General features: G+C 33.6%; 1 protein-coding gene across 2 annotated transcripts in view; it reads left to right on the forward strand.

The window, feature by feature from the left end:
* The window catches only part of LOC145291808 (transient receptor potential cation channel subfamily A member 1-like), a 198,149-nt gene that overhangs the window by 170,334 nt on the left and 8,155 nt on the right, over positions 1-19,660 (forward strand). For both annotated transcript variants that reach the window (XM_080137720.1, XM_080137719.1), the window contains 6 exons: positions 6,271-6,443; positions 8,980-9,109; positions 11,548-11,739; positions 11,838-11,906; positions 15,191-15,301; positions 18,487-18,587. In XM_080137720.1, the coding sequence (XP_079993846.1) occupies positions 6,271-6,443; positions 8,980-9,109; positions 11,548-11,739; positions 11,838-11,906; positions 15,191-15,301; positions 18,487-18,587 (776 nt within the window). The remainder of the gene's footprint in view (positions 1-6,270; positions 6,444-8,979; positions 9,110-11,547; positions 11,740-11,837; positions 11,907-15,190; positions 15,302-18,486; positions 18,588-19,660) is intronic.

Below are 19,660 nucleotides of genomic sequence, written 5' to 3' on the forward strand. Positions count from 1 at the left end.
ACCTCCCTTTTGAACTCTCCTGTGTCTTACGATCGTTTTCATCAAATTCTATTTTTTTTTCTTTTTCTTAAATAAATAATTTTCTACCTTATCGATTTTCGTAATTTTTTGGATATAATCATCTTAAAAATATGAGGAATACACAGATACCATTGTTTTCATGCGAAATTCAGTTTTACGATTTTCTAAATTTCGTCCTAATAGTGTAAAAGCGCCTATTATTATTATTATTATTATTATTATTTACACTCTAAAAGTTCTCACACAGGCCATCATCAGTGATTGTTGACCGACAATAATCTGTTATATTCCATGGAGTTTGAGTGACAAGTCTTTGCAGATTTCCAATGCTTTCCGCCTCTTTTGATAAAGATATGCAAATGGCTTTGTGTCATCGCAATAGGCGTTTACTATTGATTTCTTACTGGCAACGGTCATTGGTATTCCCTGGGATTTGGATGTCCAAGAACCCAGTGTTCTCTGCACTCTTCAAGTTGAGGTCTGGTTGGTCCTCTCGTTCCTCAGTTTTTCCATCCTACTCTTCACAATATTTGGTGTGGCGCCAGCTGAAGCTGACACCACCATCACTTGCGGAGGAAAGCAGAGAAACATGGTTAACTTAAAAATATTTGTAGTTTCAGTTCTCTTGGTCTCATATGGATTTGTTCTGTTTTATTGTTTTATTTCTACTGGAACTTCCGTCTGACTGGTTAATGTTCACAGTTTATGTAGGTTGGCTTCCGCATTTGAAGATTTTCCTTAAGATTTTAGTTGTTTTCATTAATGCTGACTGTTGTGTCTTTTCAGACTGTCTTCTGATTCCAATTTTGTTTTTTTTTGGGGGGGGGTCAGATTGGTTCTAGTGCTTCTAAGTATCGTCGTCATCATCATCATCATCATCATAGTAGTAGTAGCAGCAGCAGCTCAATTTTTGGATGTTTATTAGTTGCATTTCCTTCGAGTAAAAAATATTAAAAATGTCCCCATATTCACTTGCTACTTTTAATTCTTATTATTATTTCTTATTATAAAAATCAACATCAATAAAAACACATCATTATTATTTTTATACCCAAACACTAAAGAAATCTTTCACAATAAAAACTTTTTTAAATATTGAGATTCCTCCTATTTTTGGGGGGTCCCCTGACAAAAGGAGGGTGGACTTGTAAATTCACTCTTGCCCTTTCGTCCGTTCGTCTGTTCATCCATTTGTCCGTTCATCTGTCCGCACTTTTCTCAATAACTACGCCTTGAAATTTTTTGAAATTTTGCACAAACATTAAACATGATATGAGTAAAAAAGTAACAGAATGGATTTTCCGGGAAAACTTCAGTTCCCCCCCCCCTCTCCTAGGGATGCCTTTCAGCTTAAAATGGCTAAAATTGACACTTTTGTGCTTATTAGAAAAAATTGATGCCTTGGATTTTTATAAAACTTTCTGAAAAGTTGTAACTAACTGATTTCTATATAATTTTGTTTGTCTATACTTTGCGATAACTCTTGGGTGTGCCTCAGGGGTGTTTATAGGGCTAATAAAAACACTCCATTTTTGGCACTATTTTACCATATTTCTCCAAAATTTTCTGTGTATGTCTATCTAGCAGTTTTGCATGTGCTGAACTCAAATTTAAATATATTAAGATCTTGGAGACTTTGGGGGCTAAATGAGGGGGTTGCTAAACCTGGTCATTATTTTTTATGCCTCGTTCACTGTGCGTTCACGGGGGAGGGGGGGGCATGCATGCTTCACTTGTTTTTTCTCAAATAAACTATGATTTGTGATATCGAGATGCAATTTGGACGAATGCCAAAAAGCAAATGGTCTGAGTAGCTACCCTCTTTCTTTCCCTTATTTTTTTGAATTTGCTCTCTTCTTTGTTTGTATAAACCACTAGGGTTTTCACAGGAACGTATTAACTCAATATTTTTCAACCGATGAAAATCGTTTTAAACTCAAAAAGTAACAAGTCTATGCCAAATTAACTAAACTTATAAAAACAGTGTTTTAGTCAGATGACACCTGCAACGTGCCTTGACTCTCAGCAACATCGAAGAAACATCGGCTGGAGTGCCCGAAGCTAAAATTCCTTTAAGCCTGATTCTATCTCTAGTAACAAGTTAGTCACCCAGAAGGGAACCACACACACACACACACACACACACACACACACACACACACACACACACACACACACACACCACACACACACACACACACACACACACACACACACCGGAACTTTGAAACAGACTTTCTGATGCGTTTGTCTATTTCTTATTCAAACCTATCATTATTTCTTATTCAAACCTGTTATTTATTTAAACCTTCTCGTTGGTCTTTCAAGGTATATTTTACATCTCTGTAAAATTGTTTATATATAAATATAAAAATGTTCGTTAACTCAAGTTTTCTTGCATTCATTCAGAAAATTCCGTTGTAAAGTTAGCATTTGTTTACTGGTAACCGATTCATAACATTCATGTTCTTATCCATTTTTTATTCGTCAATTCAGTTATATTTATAGTAATTGTTTCTGCTGTATTTGGCCTTTTTCAAGGACGCTACTATCTTCAAAATCTACTATCTGAAGCTTGGAGCAGCACCACAGATTCATTTTGAAAAAAAAAATAATCATGTTCATTTCTCAATATATGAAAATAGTGCCATTAAGGAATACCAATAAAAAGGTATGTTTGTAATGAAAGGCAATTCAGATGAACACTAAAAAGCAAATAGCTACCCTATTTCTTTCTCAGCTTCACTTGGATTCATTCTTCTTTTTAACTTTCAAAATCAAGTTAGTTTCCACATGAATGTTTGGATTCAATGAAAATCGTTTTAAAGCTAAGCAGTAACAATCCTGTGCCCAATTAACAATAACTATAAAAAGCACATTTAACGAAATCAGATTTTCTATAGAGTTGTCTAGCCAGCCGCACTGAATGACCCAAGATCATATGGCCGAAGGAGGTGAAAAGGAATCTTCAATGATTCACATAGAAGCCTTCATCTAGCACACATTCTTACACATTAATGAGAGTCAAGTTAACAGAAATGAATTGCCACCCACAGCTACATATGCACTAACAAGAACAAGGTAAACCAATACATATACACAGTGCCACGCTGCCAAATACTCACATATGTCTATGACTTACATACACATATGATTCACATTATGATCATTTTGATATGCACATCTCTAAGTCTTGTGATTACTTACTTATCTTTCCTTACCAAACAGGAATTTGCATGAATAAACACTTATTGACTGAAAATTACTTATATAATTTTATAAAATTTTAAATAAAAAAATGCTTTGGTATAAACTTTTTTTTCTCAATTTTTCATTTACAAAACTCTGTTCATGTTTTAGTTAGAACTTGCTAACTGGTGACCCTAATATTCCTCAATCTTTTATTCATTTCCATTTTTATTTTTTATATACATGCCCATATATACATATACATATATATATATATATAATTATTTCCACAGCCAAGCAACGTTGCAGCGCAAGAAAGTCATGACAGCCAGCAAACCGGAAGTCCAAGACTTTGTGCTCATCAGTTAGACATATCCAAACTCGAGATTTGAAACCCGAGCCTATATTGATTGAGATTGTCGGACTGACTTGTTATCGGGGGTACCGTGTTCGGACTCCAGCTGGAGTCCGAACACGGTACCCTCGTAATAATAATAAAGGGTTGGGTTCGAGACTCCTAACAAATGGTTCCCCAATTCGATACAAAACACCTGATGAAGGTCGGAGGGCAAAACGGCTGAAACGTTGTGACGATAACAACCAAGATGAGGAAGTCAGTCCGACAATCTCAATCAATGAAAACATCTCATCTCAAAAATACAGACAATTACCCGAGCCTATATGTCTAACTGATGAGCCCAAATGAGGGCGAAACTCGAGTCTTGGACTTCCAGTTTGTTGGATGTCAAGGCTCTTGTGCACTGCGATGTTGTTTGGCTGTGGAAATAATTATATAATCTCTCACATTCTGAAAATTTTATATATATATATATATATATATATATATATATATATATATAGGGGGAGTGCGAGTGTGTACATATATAGATGTATGTGTGTATGTATGCATATGGATGCATGTCTATGTAGGTGTGCATGGGAAAAGGGCGATCCTAAAGGAGATGAGATAGCATCTTATGAGTGCTCTAACCATGCAAAGTCTAAAAACATTCTGGCAGTAGTTAGAAATTGGACAAATCTGTTGAAAATAAAGGTAAAGATTATAGATAGGTGCCATGTAAAAGTGCGTTTAAATCGGCACGCTTCTCAAAGTCAGAACATGGAGATTATTAGACAGCATCTTTCTCTTCTTTCACTCTTTCATTTTCTTTTTATTCTTTCCCCCCTATGCCATTTCCATATCCTCTATTTCTCTCCAGTTAACTTGAATTCCTCCTTCCCTCCTTAGGCTTGATTACTTATTAAATATTTTCCTCAACGACATCATTTTTCCTTTTTTTTTTCTTCACCCTACCTTTTTACTATTATTATTTTTTATTTTTCACTTATTTTTCTAAATAAATACAAACAACGGTTGTAATTTCTGCATTCCATAAGTCAAACACTAACCTGACTGGCCCACCTCATTTAAAAAGACCCGTTTTTTGGGTTGAAATAAATTTATAATGAAATTGGGTCAAGTTTCTGTTGTACTTTTTCTTTTAATCATTATCTCTCTCTCTCTCTCTCTCTCTATATATATATATATATATATATATATATATATATATATATATATATGTATATATATATATATATATATATATATATATATATATATATATATATATATATGTATATATATATATATAATGTCAGCCCCTTTAAGAAACGTATTTCTTATTGTTGAGCACTTTCAGTTGTAATAAAGTCGATCAACCTAGCTCATATGTGCAGATCCTCATATAATGATTAGATCACTCTGAATGACGTTAAAAGCATTGTATAAGAATAAATGTTTAATTCAAACTGTATCTCTCGCGGCAATGAAGCCAGACATGATTTCTGTCACCGGGGTTCGAATCTCTCGACTGGCGTTAATCATGACATCCTACACTGATGATGTCCGAAACGATGCAACACTAGTGTCTGTAGGTATTTAATAATTATTATAGTAAATAATAATAATAATAATAATAATAATAATATATATATATATATATATATATATATATATATATATATATATATACTAGCAAAAGTTCCCGTCGTTGACTGGGTTCAAAAACAGCCTACAGAAAATGGACTCTGATTTACGAAAGTATGATAGCTTATGAAAAGGAAGGGTTGTAAATTTGGGTTGAATTTGGGGGTATCAAAACCAAAGCAAAATATGATGAAAGTAAAAATAAAATAGATAAACCCCATAATTTATTATACCAGACCTGTTCACACTGAAACACTTATCACAATATTCTGTGGATCTATATTAAAAAACCTTGTTAAACTTTGTGACATATTTACATTCTATGGAGGTCAGGTGCAAACGAACCCCCCATAATTTTATTATACCATATTTCTTCAAATTGAAACATAATTATCAAAGTATACTTACGCAGATAGATATGTAAAGTCTTTATTAAAGTTTATGCCTATTTCCATTCTAATAAGGCCAGGCGCAAACGCAGACCCCACAATTTTATTATACCATCCTTACTTAAGTTAAAACATACTTATCAAAGTATTCTTATGTACATCTATATCAAAAACACTTGTAAACGTTTTTTTTTTTAATTATTAAATTTTTTATTTCCATGCTTTGTGGATCAGGCGCGAACGAAGACCCCACAATTTTAATGGACCACCATTCTGCCAGATCAAACATACCCATTCCTGTGTCTCGATAGATCTTCTATCATTATATGCAATCAGTTTTTTGAAATAGTCAACCATATAGGAGCCTATTTGTGACCAGACACACACACACACACACACACACACACACACACACACACATTCAGCTTTATATTATAGATATATGGAGAAAGAGAGAGATCTTTCATTTTCTTTCTTCACTATGACATAACATTTATAAATAATTTATATTAATTGTTAGTGTGGTTTACCCAAAGATGTTATCATCGTCTAAAGATGGCGTTACTAAGGCCAAGGATCACCTCATATGTTATGCCATTGTTTATGTTGAAATCTACTGAAAAAAATGTAATAATTTGAGGTTGAAACGCGATGTAATACTTTCGTTGCTTTTTTTGCTTTCAGAAAGGCGCATACGTATCCGGATTCAGCCCAAGTGTGGAATGGGTACTTTACATTATGAGCCTCGTATTTATTTGCCCGTTTTTATTCTTAAAACAATCGGTGCATCATCAGTGGGATGTCGGAATCTTAACGGTGTTCATAGCCTGGTTTAATTGTCTATTATATCTTCAAAGGTGAGACAAGATTATTCATTGCTAGCATAGAATGATTGTGTTGCCTGGAATAACTTTTTTCTAACAATTTTTCCATTTTCGCAACGATTTTTAATCTCATAATTCTGACTCTCGTTGATTTTTTTTTTTTTAATTCGTAATTGCTTTCATCTAAGCAAATAGTAAAACATGCATTGTTCACCATCTGTTAATGACCGATTATTACATCAATAAGCTTTCTATGTTTAAGTGAATATTGGAAAATGTATCCATATTACCTGTCCTCCATGCTGGAATAAATAATTATTAAGATAGATCAAAACGAAGCACATACGTTATTTTAGTGTAAAAAAAACATGGTACAACAATAACAATTTAAAATTAACTAATCAGAATCAAACTTCGATTTTTCAGCTTAAATGCTATTTAGATTTAACTTCTAAAACCCGACTGCTTTATATACATATATATATATATATATATATATATGTGTGTGTGTGTGTGTGTGTGTATATATATATATATATATATATATATATATATATATATATTAGCAGAAACCGTTTCCAGGCATTGTCCAGGAAAACTGAGAAAGCAAAAATCACAACTGCCACAAATTAATTTGAAACCCGAACTGAAGTGGCTCTTATCTTAGGTGGGTTAAACTAACTACCTCCGAAAAAGGAAGTTTTATGGGAGTATCATATTTATAATCAGTCCCTAGTCGCTTGTTTATCCCCATCAAGGGAGATGATGACGCTAGTTTTTTGCGGTAGTGATTTTGCCATATATTGAGTTCAAAGAACCGGAAAAAAATTCTTTTCAGAGAAAATGCTAAGCTCTTATCTATGAGATTAAAAAATATTTGTAAAAAATTATTTGGGAGGATAATGCACTGATTTGTTTGCTTGGCGGCTGTGTGTATGTTTTCGAGGGATTTAATTTACAATCTATCAAAATAATACAGTGAATGACTTGTGCACAAATGAACCGAAGTGCATTATGGTGGAATTCAATTTTGTAATAAAATTAATTTGGAAGGAGGGATACTCACTTATCTTTTTGCTTGACTGCAAACCACAAAATCTTACAATTTCTTTTACAAGCGATTAAGCACACCGGATCCATGAAAATAATTGTTCTTTTTTATTTATTTTTTTTTTATTTTTTTAATCTTAAAGATTAAAAAAACAAAAACAAAAAAAAACAACGTTTTTACAATTATTTTCATGGATCCGGTGTGCTTAATTTACTTTGCTTTAGTTTATTTCATAATTTCATTGCAAATTGTTTGCCTATGCAACCAAAATATGTATTTGGACTCTTCAGAAAAGATTCAACTCTAATAGTTTCTTCCATTGGATTTTGAAATTTCCTTCCTGTTTCTTGCTTACCTGACTGTACTTATCTGCAGAAATTTAAATGTAATGTGAACAGACATCTCACTGCTCAACTCTCTACAGTCCCTTGTTAGAGACGATCCTAAATTGTAGCTCTTACGTTCCAAGTGGCAATATGTCTTACTTGGAGTAAAAAAGAGTTTTAAAAAAGTAAATCCTAATTTTTTTCTCTCTCTTTCTCTCTCGCCTTCTTTCTCCTTTCTTACACACACACACACACGCGTGTCCGCGCACTTGAATGCCTACTAGACGTTATGTCTAAGGCCTCCCTGTGCATGTGTTTATCAGGAAAACCTGGCATGAGGATACTTTTACATATAAGTAAACGCTGATTAAATATTCAAAATAACATAGTATTCGCAGCATAAATAAAATTTCTTTGCTATCGCTAACCCATATTAGCTTTTACAAGGAATGGTGTATCTTCTCCAAGTGATGTTACCTCAAGTAACAGCACGAAGCTGGATACTCCACCAGAACAGATGAATTCTTGTCTTGGAATCCAGTAAGACCAAGAGACCACGAGAAAGATATACTATAACATATTTAAATAGTCAATTGGGGAAAGGAAAATTATGTTCCCAACTTATTACCTAAACTCGGTGTTTAAGAGGTCAATTTGGAATATTCGAATATCTATATGTATATATAGATATATGTATCTCATATAGAGATCAAATGTTAGCCCCAGGGAAAAGGTCCCTTGATTTTTGAGAACTTCGATTAAAGTAAAATGAAACACCCAAGAGAAACATACACACACAAATATTTATATGTTAGATATTAATAGTTCCAATTGGTTGTGCAAGATCGCACGTTAAAAGGTGGCAATTAAGCTGGGTACTTGATGTTTAGTAGCAATGACGTGCAAAACATGTGTTGGACTCTGTCTGCAGGATTCAATATGGTAACTGAAATTCCCTACGAATTTATGATGCAAATCACCAACTCAGCCAATTTGCAGAAATGAATAAATTTATGTCCTGAATATTTAACATAAACACGTTCATACATTCATCCTGATTCAGCTTCCAGCTATGAAGAGGGAAGATCAGATAGAAGGAATGTAAGAATATTTTAATTTAATTTGTTGAACGCGATGCATAGGCAATCAGCAGTTTGATGAACTCTATTTTGTTTCTTGTTTCTTTAACCAGATTCAATTTCACTGGAATCTACGTGGTAATGTTTCTGGAAATTCTCGCCACTCTTTCCAAAGTAATGGTCATTTTCTCCGTCCTGATATTTGCCTTCGCTATCACGTTTTATATGTCAATGTCAGATGAGGTAAGAATATTTTTTTCTTTTTACCTCCATCAAGGAGGTTATGTTTTTTTTGTTTTTTTTTTTTTTTGGTGGGCGGGGGTCTTAATATATAACTCTGTTCACATCGCTTGACTAATCGTCACTAAACTTGGTTAAATATCGGTTATGGTCTTAATTAGAACTGATTTGATTTTGGGATAGTTAGATCAAAGTCAAAGTCATGAAGAAGGATGAAAGTTATAGTTTTGGTGATAACTTTAGTTCTGTTAGTCATAGAAACTCCCTACTTGATCCATACTTTAACCAACGATGTACCATATCTTATATTACCTTGACATTGGTTATGGTTAAAATTTTGACAAAATTTCAACTTCAGAGTTTTCCAGATTTAATGGCTCGATTTGATTCTCTTTGATAACAATAATCACCATGCAAAATTTCGACCTGATCAGATAAATAGGTGTTATCCATGGCGTTAACTTGGGAAAACTTCATGCAATATGGAGAATTTACTATTTGCCAACATCTGGTATTGCACGACGTCCTGAAAAAAGATTTCAGAAACATAATTAATAAATAAATAAAAATCACTGCCATCCTAGCTGTCTCAAATTGCAACCTGTGTTTCCCATCATCTAAGCCTTAATCCTTCAAGTAAATAAATCCATCATCAACCAAGCTCGATGACATTGGGGGGGGGGTTATACTAAAATTCTTTTGAGATGGTTTTAATCGATTTTCTCAATAAATTTACGAATTGTAATTCTCTAACACGTCATGAGACTTACAAAGACTCATGAGAGTCGAAAACGTTTGCCAACAGAACGATTTTCCATTCACACTCGATCTGAACATTAGATAGTTGGCCCACCAAATCGAAAGGATGGATCAAAAACCAAAAACGAAAAAAATAAATAAATTGTCACTGTTGTTGCTTAATAAAACATGCATCAAAGAAAACCGCTAATCCTTACGTTGTCAGATGGAGATATGCAGTCTCACGACTGTGTATTTATGTGCATAAGCTTCTTATGCTTATATCTCATGGGTTTTGTAGTGTTTCCTTTTTGTGTAAAACGTATATGACAGATACACACTATTGAAACATCTCTACATGAATAAAATTAGATTACCATTTCTTCCACGTCTGTGTATGTATATGTATTTCTCACCACTATGTAACTTGCACATTATAATTTTTATTCAATACTTATTAATTAATTATTTATTGGAATAAAAAATGCAATAACGTAAAATACTAAAACGAACCTTTTTTAAATTCTAGTCAAAACAATTATTTAATCAGTAAATTAAATCCATCACAATGCATTTTAGTTGCTTCAAAAACAAATTTTAATCTTATGTTAATACTTAAAATAAAAAAAAGGTAAATTTTTCGTTACTTTCCATTTTAACAATCACCTTCAAAACGACGACCATAGAGATTTTCGGGTATGCTGAAAACGAATATCGCATTTAAATTTCCCGCAAACGAGTAGTTTTCCGGATATTAAACAATGTATTTCCTTATGTCATTACTAGTGGCCATTGCATATTTTGTGGTGGCATGAGCACATATTGTTTTTGTTGTGTATTTTTCAAGTTTTATCTGAAAGCTAGATATAAAAACAAACATTTGCCCTTTATATAATTGATGGATTACAACATATCAAAGCTAAAAGCTATTCGAGGATAAGGGTTAATGGGATAGATAGATTGCTAGCTGAGTGATGAAGAAAATTATGAGAGAATCCAAAAATATTGCAACAGAATGTTTGAACATTTCATTATATATGACGACGGTTCATGACAGATATAAATTGACATTGGATTTGAAAATGTCCATGTTTTAGTTTGCATGGAAGCAATCGCATGATAACGTCTTCCAAATATGAGAAGTTATTTTTTAAGTAATGGATCACCACTTATCAAGGTCAGAAGCCACTTGAAGATCGGGATTAATGACAGAATGATTGTCAATTTAGAGATGAAATATTTTATGAAAATATTTATAATGGAGTTCACAACAACAATAAGTTAATTTTAGATTTGAAGATGATCATCTTGTATTCTGAAGGGAATCAGTCCTCTCGTAATGTATTCCACTAAGAGGAAATCTTTGAAAAGAAGATCTGTTCATAGAAAGAAATTATGTTCATGGAAAGTTATTTGCAGTTGTGAGTTGTGGTAGGAAGACGAGTTCCTGCTACAAATGTTTTATAAGGAGGAAGCAGAAATTGATTGCAAGCAGAGATGGTTGATCACCTTCCATGAAAATAATGGTAGAACGGAGAAAAAACTAGCAGCACTTCTTTTATATATGGAACTTAAACTAACACTCAAGCTGTTAATCACATCAATTAACCTATTGCAACTAGCAAACGATATTTATACTTAACTATTAAAGAATAGTACCGCAAAGCAATACTTGACATTTTATTATATATTTTCTTTTCCAGTTAAACAAGGCCTATTCCACTATCCCATTATCCATTCTGAAATCTGTCGTTATGATGCTGGAACTCGACTACATGGCTACTTTTCATGTGCCATACACCGACAATAATGAGGAAACGTTACGATATCGCACTGCTTTCTGTCTCCTCATCTTCTACGTCATTTTTATGCCAATTTTGCTCATGAATTTACTGGTATGTGCAACCCGCTTCTTTATATTACTCTTTCAAATTAATGGCAACAAACATCCCATCTCTTCACCATATTGTAAAATTGTTTCATTATCTTTCAGATTGGTTTGGCTGTTGGCGATATTGAATCTGTACGAAAAGATGCTCGACTCAAACAGTTGGCCATGCAGGTAAGACTTACCTCAGACAGCAAAGAGGTTATGTCTAAAATTTGTTCTTATATTTTATTTTTATACCCGTCATCTTTTAAATACATGCATTTTGCTTAATTTGTAATAAATTAAATAATAAGGCCACTTAAGAAAGTAAGCGTTTATGCATATTATCGAATTTTTAATCAAACAAATGGTTGAAACCATTGCCAAAAGGGAAAATATGATGGAAAAAAATGAAATCTGTTTCATTCGAAACTTTAACCCTGATCTAATAATTATTTTTTTAAAAACAAACAATGATAAGACCACTTTAATAAAATCGGCTAGTTTTGAAAAAATGAATACAAAAAGCTTTCTATGTTACTAAAAGCAACTTGTTAGTGGATAAAAACATCTTACTAAATTATAAATGGCAAAAGGGAAACCATTATCAGAGTTTGAGAGAGGAAGGATCTTTGAGCTTAATAGGGGTGGACTCTCTCATAGATCCATTGCAAACGAAGTGAATCATAGCAAAACGTTCATCACAATTTTTTTAAGAAATCCAGATCAATATGGGCACAAAAAGAGTCCAGGTCGACCAAAAAGAATAACCCCATCACTGAATCGCCGTATCAGAAGTTTAAAAAAAACCTCCAGTATGAGCTCAAGTCGATTGAAAAGCCAAACAGCAGCAGAATGTAGTCCTAAAACCATCAAAAGGCATCTGAAAATGAAGGGTTTGAATCATTTAAAGCGACTGCAGAAACCACGTCTTCTTGAACAGCACAAAACTAACCGACTTAAATATGCCACCAAATACCAGACTTGGGATGAAGAGAAGTGGGAAAATGTAATTTTCTCTGATGAGAAAAAATTTAATCTAGATGGTTCAGATGGATTTCAACACTATTGGCATGATAAAAATTTGCCCAAAGAGACTTTTTCAACTCGGCATAGTGGAGGAGGGTCTTTAATGATCTGGGGTGCTTTCTCGTCAGCTGTGACCCTAAAGTTGCAAGTAGTGAAAGGCCGGCAAACATCATTGAAGTGCATTTCAATGCTTGAAAATGCTTCTATCAGGACTGAAGGTCCACGTCTGTGTGGAAGAAATTGGATTTTTCAGCAAGACAACGCTGTGATACACACTTCTCGACAAGCACGAGAATACTTTTCTTCAAATAATATAGAATTGTTAGATCATCCATCATGTTCTCCGGACCTCAATCCCATTGAAAATCTTTGGGGATGGATGGTAAAAGAAGTGTTCAAGTATGGAACCTAGTATGATTCGATAAAGGAACCTTCTGATTTAGTTTTCAGTACATGGGATAAAATTCCTTCGCAACTGATAAAAAACTTAGTCGCAAGCATGCCAAAGAGAATTTTTGAAGTAATTTGTAATAATGGAGGCTATACTAAATACCGAGATCCTTTTTAGTAATTTATAATTTCCTTTTGTTAGATAAATTATCAGCGGTCTTATCATTTGGACCAGGTGAAAATGTTTGTTTTTTAAAAAATAATTATTAGATCAGGGTTAAGGTTTCGAATGAAGCAGATTTCATTTTTTTCCATCATATTTTTCCTTTTGGCAATGGTTTCAACCATTTGTTTGATTAAAAATCCGATAATATGCATAAACGCTTACTTTCTTAAGTGGTCTTATGATCTTGACCAGGACTGTATATATAGATATATATATATAAATATATATATATATATATATATATATATATATATATATATATATATATATATATATATATTAAGCAAAATGCATGTATGTAATATATATATATATATATATATATATATATATATATATATAACTACTTCATTTACTCACATAAAATTAATATACGAAAGTATATAATTTATGCATAAACTTTAAGTATTTACTTCAAAAGTGCTCAATACGTAGGTAGAGCGTAGAGCTAGTTAGTACGTTATAAAATATATATGGCGATTAAGCTACACTGAATATTCCGCGTTTCATCCACTCTAGGACTCTTCAGGCTTATGAAACGCGAAATATTCAGTGTAGCTTAATCTCCATATATATAAACTGAAATTAGCCGACTCCCCAGACAAATAGGTTGTTCTGAAATCGTGTCTGGGGAGTCGGCTAATTTCAGTTAATGTTTGTAGATGTGATATCTACTGCCTGCATACCAGCAGTAACTATCTTAGTTGTATATGATGCGTTGCTTGTCACATCGTAGAATGTAGAAATGGATAAAAATATAAGAATTTAAAAAATCGAGGCACAGCTAATAGATTGCGCCGTGGCCCATATGGTTAGGTCGTCAGTATTGCACACTTCATGCGTGCGACGACCTGGGTTCACGCCTATGTTGGAGCACATCACTGATGAGGTGCAGTACATTGAAACCCACTTTGGGTCTGGCGTTATCCGTTGTCGATGCAATTGCTCGATTCTATCTAATTCTGGGTTCTAGCTTGATCGTAAAAAGTGTATGTGAACGGGTATTTATATATCTATCTATAATCTCCTCTTAATGTCTAATATATATATATATATATATATATATATATATCATGTTGATATGCTGGCAATTCTCTCTCATAAAATCCTGTTCTTGATCCTGATGATTTTACATAACGGATGGATCCATGTTCGATAGTGAGTCATCAAATAGTGTTCACATGCTGCACTGACGTCACAGTTATCGAGGTTGACAGAGAAACAAAGGTTTGATTTGAGTCTACCTATGGGATGTGTGCACAGCATAATTATCACTGTTTTCCTTTGAATGATCACAGATGCTGTGATCATTCAAAGGAAAACATTGATAATCGCAAAGAGTGAAATGTTCCTTCTAAATAACCACCTATTTATCCTTATAAAAGTAATTAATTCATTAGTTAAGAGAATAGTGGTCTCTCTCTCATGTGTGAATGATCTCTCTCCAAAGAAACTTAATGCTAAAAACATAACGAATAGTCTATAGTTTCTACACACATTTAAACACATTGAAAACGTTACAGTAATCCTATTTAGATTTTGTTCCGCAGAATGTAACATCCTGTTCATGTTTCCGGTGATTCTGTTATTTTCGTCCCTTGCATATATTGTTCCTGTTGTTCCTTTCTATTTTTAAGGATGTAAATGTCTCTGGCTCATTCCCAGTTCATTGTGTAACCTGATTCTTGAAGCGAGCTGAATGGAAGGCCTCGATTCGATAAGCTATTGTTGTTCAAGCATATGTAAAATTTATATTTTTATGAATAGCAGGCAACTTTATTTTTTTATTTATTAATTTTATTTATTTCTATTTGTTTTTCATTTCATGTAGGTTTCCATGTATACAGCTCTTGAATGGAAATTGCCTCAGAAATTACTTGAAAAAGTCGACAAAGTTACTTACAGAACTTACCCAAACCGGCTACACTCATATTTCGATCGGGTAAATTTGCCTCCATTAATGTTTTCTTTTTTATTTTACTAAAATTATGGATCCATAGATCCTATAATTATACTATTTCAACACTATTGATAATGTTTGTCCATTCATTTATTTATTTATTTATTTATTTATTTTATTATCGCTTAAATTTGAATTTATGTTTATCAATATGATGTAAATCTTAAATCTATGACGTCACACCAAAGCGATAATTATTTTGTTAAGGTAATGTTGTAAAGTATATTTATAAGAAAATCTCAATAGATCAGTTAGTAGGACCTCAGACTGAAGATCTGAAGGTTTCGGTTTCTATTTCCCGTCATGGTATCTGTTTTATTAGTTTGAAATTCTTTATTTACTATTAATGCAATATTCTCCGTTTTTTAAAGTAAAGATTTCTGATATTTTGAAATGGGACAAATTCCACGATTATTATTAAAAATTAATAGTATATTAAAAAATTATATTAAAAAAATAACAAAAAGCTTATGACTAAGCGAAAAATTGTGATTGACGAACAGACAGATAAAATTTTATTAATATAAGGTAATTAGTTTGTGTTCAAATTAGTAAGCCACTTTATTAGAATTCATTTAATCAAAGAGAACATTTTTACATTTTTGATTCGGAAGGCATCCCAAAAATGTTCGGATCTGCTTTAACGTTTTTTAAACTTCCGGTTTAATTATAAATGCATTGACGAATTTAGGCAATAATGGCACAGATAAAAATGGCACAAACTATTGTTCTTACGAAGGAAGCTGACGATTATCTATCAAAATAAGACTATGCTTCCCTAGAATTTAAAGTGGATGTGGTCCGAATGAGTTACTTAATCTGAATTTTATGGTTAATAGATGCTTGAATGCATTTATTGCAATATCGTTTACAAATGTATGGCTTGTGTTTATGTCCTATTGCCTTTTTTGGGTATCCCTATTTAATCTACTTGAGGCAACTCATACGGTTAATGGAAGCTTCCATTGTTATTTACACACAGTTTCTATTCACCACTTAGCAATGCAGCATCATTTGCAGGTTTGCTACCAGGTCTTTTAGGACTACTTTTACAGATCAGACGAGTTACTTAGTGTTTCATTTATCACTTACACATCTTTTTCTTTTTTCTTTTTTTTTTTACTCATATTCACTCCAAAAAAGGCATATTGCCACTGTGACGTAATGGGCTACTGTGAATTAGGAACCATGTTTACAGTGACACTTTAAGTAGGGAGTTGAGCAGCAACATGCCTGTTCACATTACATTTAAAGTTTTTACAGTTTCAGGGAAGCAAGAAACAGGGAGGAAATTCCAAAGTAGCAAGAAATTTTCAGAATAGAAGGACATCAGCAGCCTCTACTGTGAAGATGTGAGATTTTGCTGCTTGTCGAGTTAGTCAAGGGTATTTGCATCGAAGAGTCACCAGTTCTAAGAGTTCGTCAGATTACATTCCAGTGATGCCACTTAACAGCAATGGGATGGGAGTTGAAGCTTGCTTGACTGTGAGTGACCTATTAAACTGGAAACTCATTTTTTTAACCCTGTCCAATAGAGAGAAACTACTGGTTGATGCACTGGCTCATATCGGACAATAATATTCCATGCATGGGTGAATGGTGGTTTTATAAAGTTATAGGATACTGTCAGGCGTGATTATTTTTCTAGCAGGATAAAGGGGGCCCACACTTTCGCAGCAGACTTAATTATGTTCTCTGTATTTGTTGCAATTCATGTTACTTGTGAATGTTAGGCCGAGGAGTTTGAACGGCAAACTCTTAGCTAGAGAGTTAACTATTGCAATCAATCTGTGGCTGGAAAGCTTATTTATAATTGTTGAAAGAAAGTAGCTTTGCCTTAGTAGCATTATATGTTACAATTCATTTACGTCCTCATTCCACTACCAACTGGAGGTTATCTTGTAAAGTTTCAGATATTGCCTTGAATGTGTGTATATTCGTTTAAGTTAACTAAATTAGTTTGTTGATCTATAGCTTTGTGAGGACTCTCTTGCATATCTCGATAGTGTTATCACAACAAATATAATAGTAAAATTGGAAGATGTACAAAGAAAAGTGAGTAAACTAATTGTTTATCTTGAGCGTGTGGTTTAATGAGGGAAGACGTGGCTGGTTAGCTTTAATGCATCTAAAACCAAACTCCTATTTTTACATCATCAACGCTCTGATCCCCATCTGGTATCAATTGAAATGGATGGCTCTCGTCTAGGAGAAGCCCCATGTTTTGACAAGCTTTTGGGTTTGTCCTTTACTCCTGATTTGGAATGGAACACGTACATCAAGTCTGTTGCCAAGGTCGCTGGAAAGATGGTGGGATCCTTCTACTGCTCCAGAAGATATCTCACTACTGATGCAATTCTCTATCTATATAAAAGCCAAGTACGTCCAAGGATGGAATACTGCTGCCATATCTGGGCAGGAGCTGCTAAAAACAGCCTATCCTGCCTTGACAGAGTACAAAATAGACTTTGTGGCTTAGTGGGGGATGCCCTTTTCATTTCTCTACAACCTCTCTCCCACAGAAGAGACGTAGTGAGCCTATTTTTGTTTTATCGTTATTTCCATGGCAGGTGCTCATCTGAAGTACCAATCTCTGGTCCCCCCTCGCCAATCTTTCACGAAAAACACCCGTCTAGCTGAATCCACTATCAAAAATTTTCCCCACTCTATATCTGTGCCTAAATCGAAACGTAGATTCCATGAACAAAGCTTCTTTCTTAGAACTGCACGCCTGTGGAACTCTGTTCCGTCTGCCTGCTTCCCACCTGACTACAACCTGGATGTTTTCAAGTCCAACGTAAACAAATTCCTAATGGACCGTGTAAAAAAAAAAAAAAAAAATTGTTGGAACCCTAGTTAAAGGGTTACAAGGACAACAGAACACAGCAGGAACAGAGTAGAAACTGTATTAACAAGAAAATACAAAAGTGTGAGTTTGTTCATCTAGCCAATCTGCTGGCGTTCTGGATCATTAATGCCTCGTCTTCTGGTATTTATGTATATGGATCAGTTCATTTGTAGGCAATTCTGTCACAACACTAGTGCAATTTTTATGGGTTTTAATTGTGACAATAAGTTTGAATCCTTAAATTTAACCACTTTACCGAAGGAAAAAATATGGGGGATGATGTTTGTTCATTTAGTTAAATTTTTTTTCTCTTCTCTAGATTGTAAATCCATTTTCGACACATGACCTTGTTTCAGAAGAAATAAGCCCAAGTGTATGTGCTCACAGTTTAAGGAATGAACTAACAAAGCAAAAGCAAAGGTAATGTATTTCATCTACACCAACATTCCACAGTCCACCCAGTTCCTTTATTGAAATTTGAGGTGTTCAACTTTATCTTATTATAATGGATATTTAACGTCTGTGACAGAGACTACGTCTTTACTTGCATCACAATCCTTCAAGTCATATTCTCATTCTCAATGGTTTCATTTACAATCTCAAAGATTAAAAATGATTTTCATATCATTATTGAACAAAGAACAAAACGACGTTTTGAATCTGTTCTTATTGGATACATCATTTCAAATAACCGTGATTTCTTCTTTTTTTTAATGGAGACAATTCAAGTGTTTTTTTATATTGTTGTCAAAATGTGGTCATATGTGTTAATTTGATTCAAATAGGTTATTCAAATGCAATCATAAATCTTTTATGCATGTCCGTGTGTGTATGTGTGTATAAGTTATGTATGTGTATGAAATTAAGAAATTTGTGTAAAATTTTAATCTCTTATAAATTTGTTTAGGGGTTAACTGGATAAATTTTTGTCAAGTAGAGGTCATTTTTTCCCCCACTATCTTATGTGCTAAAAGAAAATAGCTAATTATTTTAACAATGAATTACTTCCCTTATGTCGACTCATTTTTTGAGGAATCTATATATAAGGAGAGTTTCTGTTTTTTTTTTTTATTCTTATTAGTTTGTTCAAGTTGGGGATGGGGCATCCCACCGGGTGCCAGACCATCACCTGCTATCACATATTCCAACTGAGAGATCTTTTTAAGATTCTAATCGTCCCTTTAAGTGCAATTGTTTGAATCTCTCTCTTGCACTTAGGTCACCGGGTATATTTGTCAGGTAGTTTAAAAAAATTTTTTTCATGGGTCCAGTTGCTCCTATAATTACTGGAATGATAGAGATCTTCCTAAGATTCCAGTTTCTTCTTTTTTTCATATCATACATGGTATTTCATTATCTTTCCCCTCTCAGCTCTGTTTAACCCACCACCATTGGGGTCACTAACCTTTATATGTATGTGTGTGTGTCCAGAGAAAGGAATGGGTTCAGTGGAGAAAAAAGAGGAGGTAGGAAGAAGGAAGAGAAAAACAGGG

The sequence above is a fragment of the Euprymna scolopes genome, chromosome 2 (genome assembly GCF_053919585.1).
Source record: "Euprymna scolopes isolate OS-2025 chromosome 2, ASM5391958v1, whole genome shotgun sequence".
Taxonomy (NCBI): Eukaryota; Metazoa; Mollusca; class Cephalopoda; order Sepiida; family Sepiolidae; genus Euprymna; species Euprymna scolopes.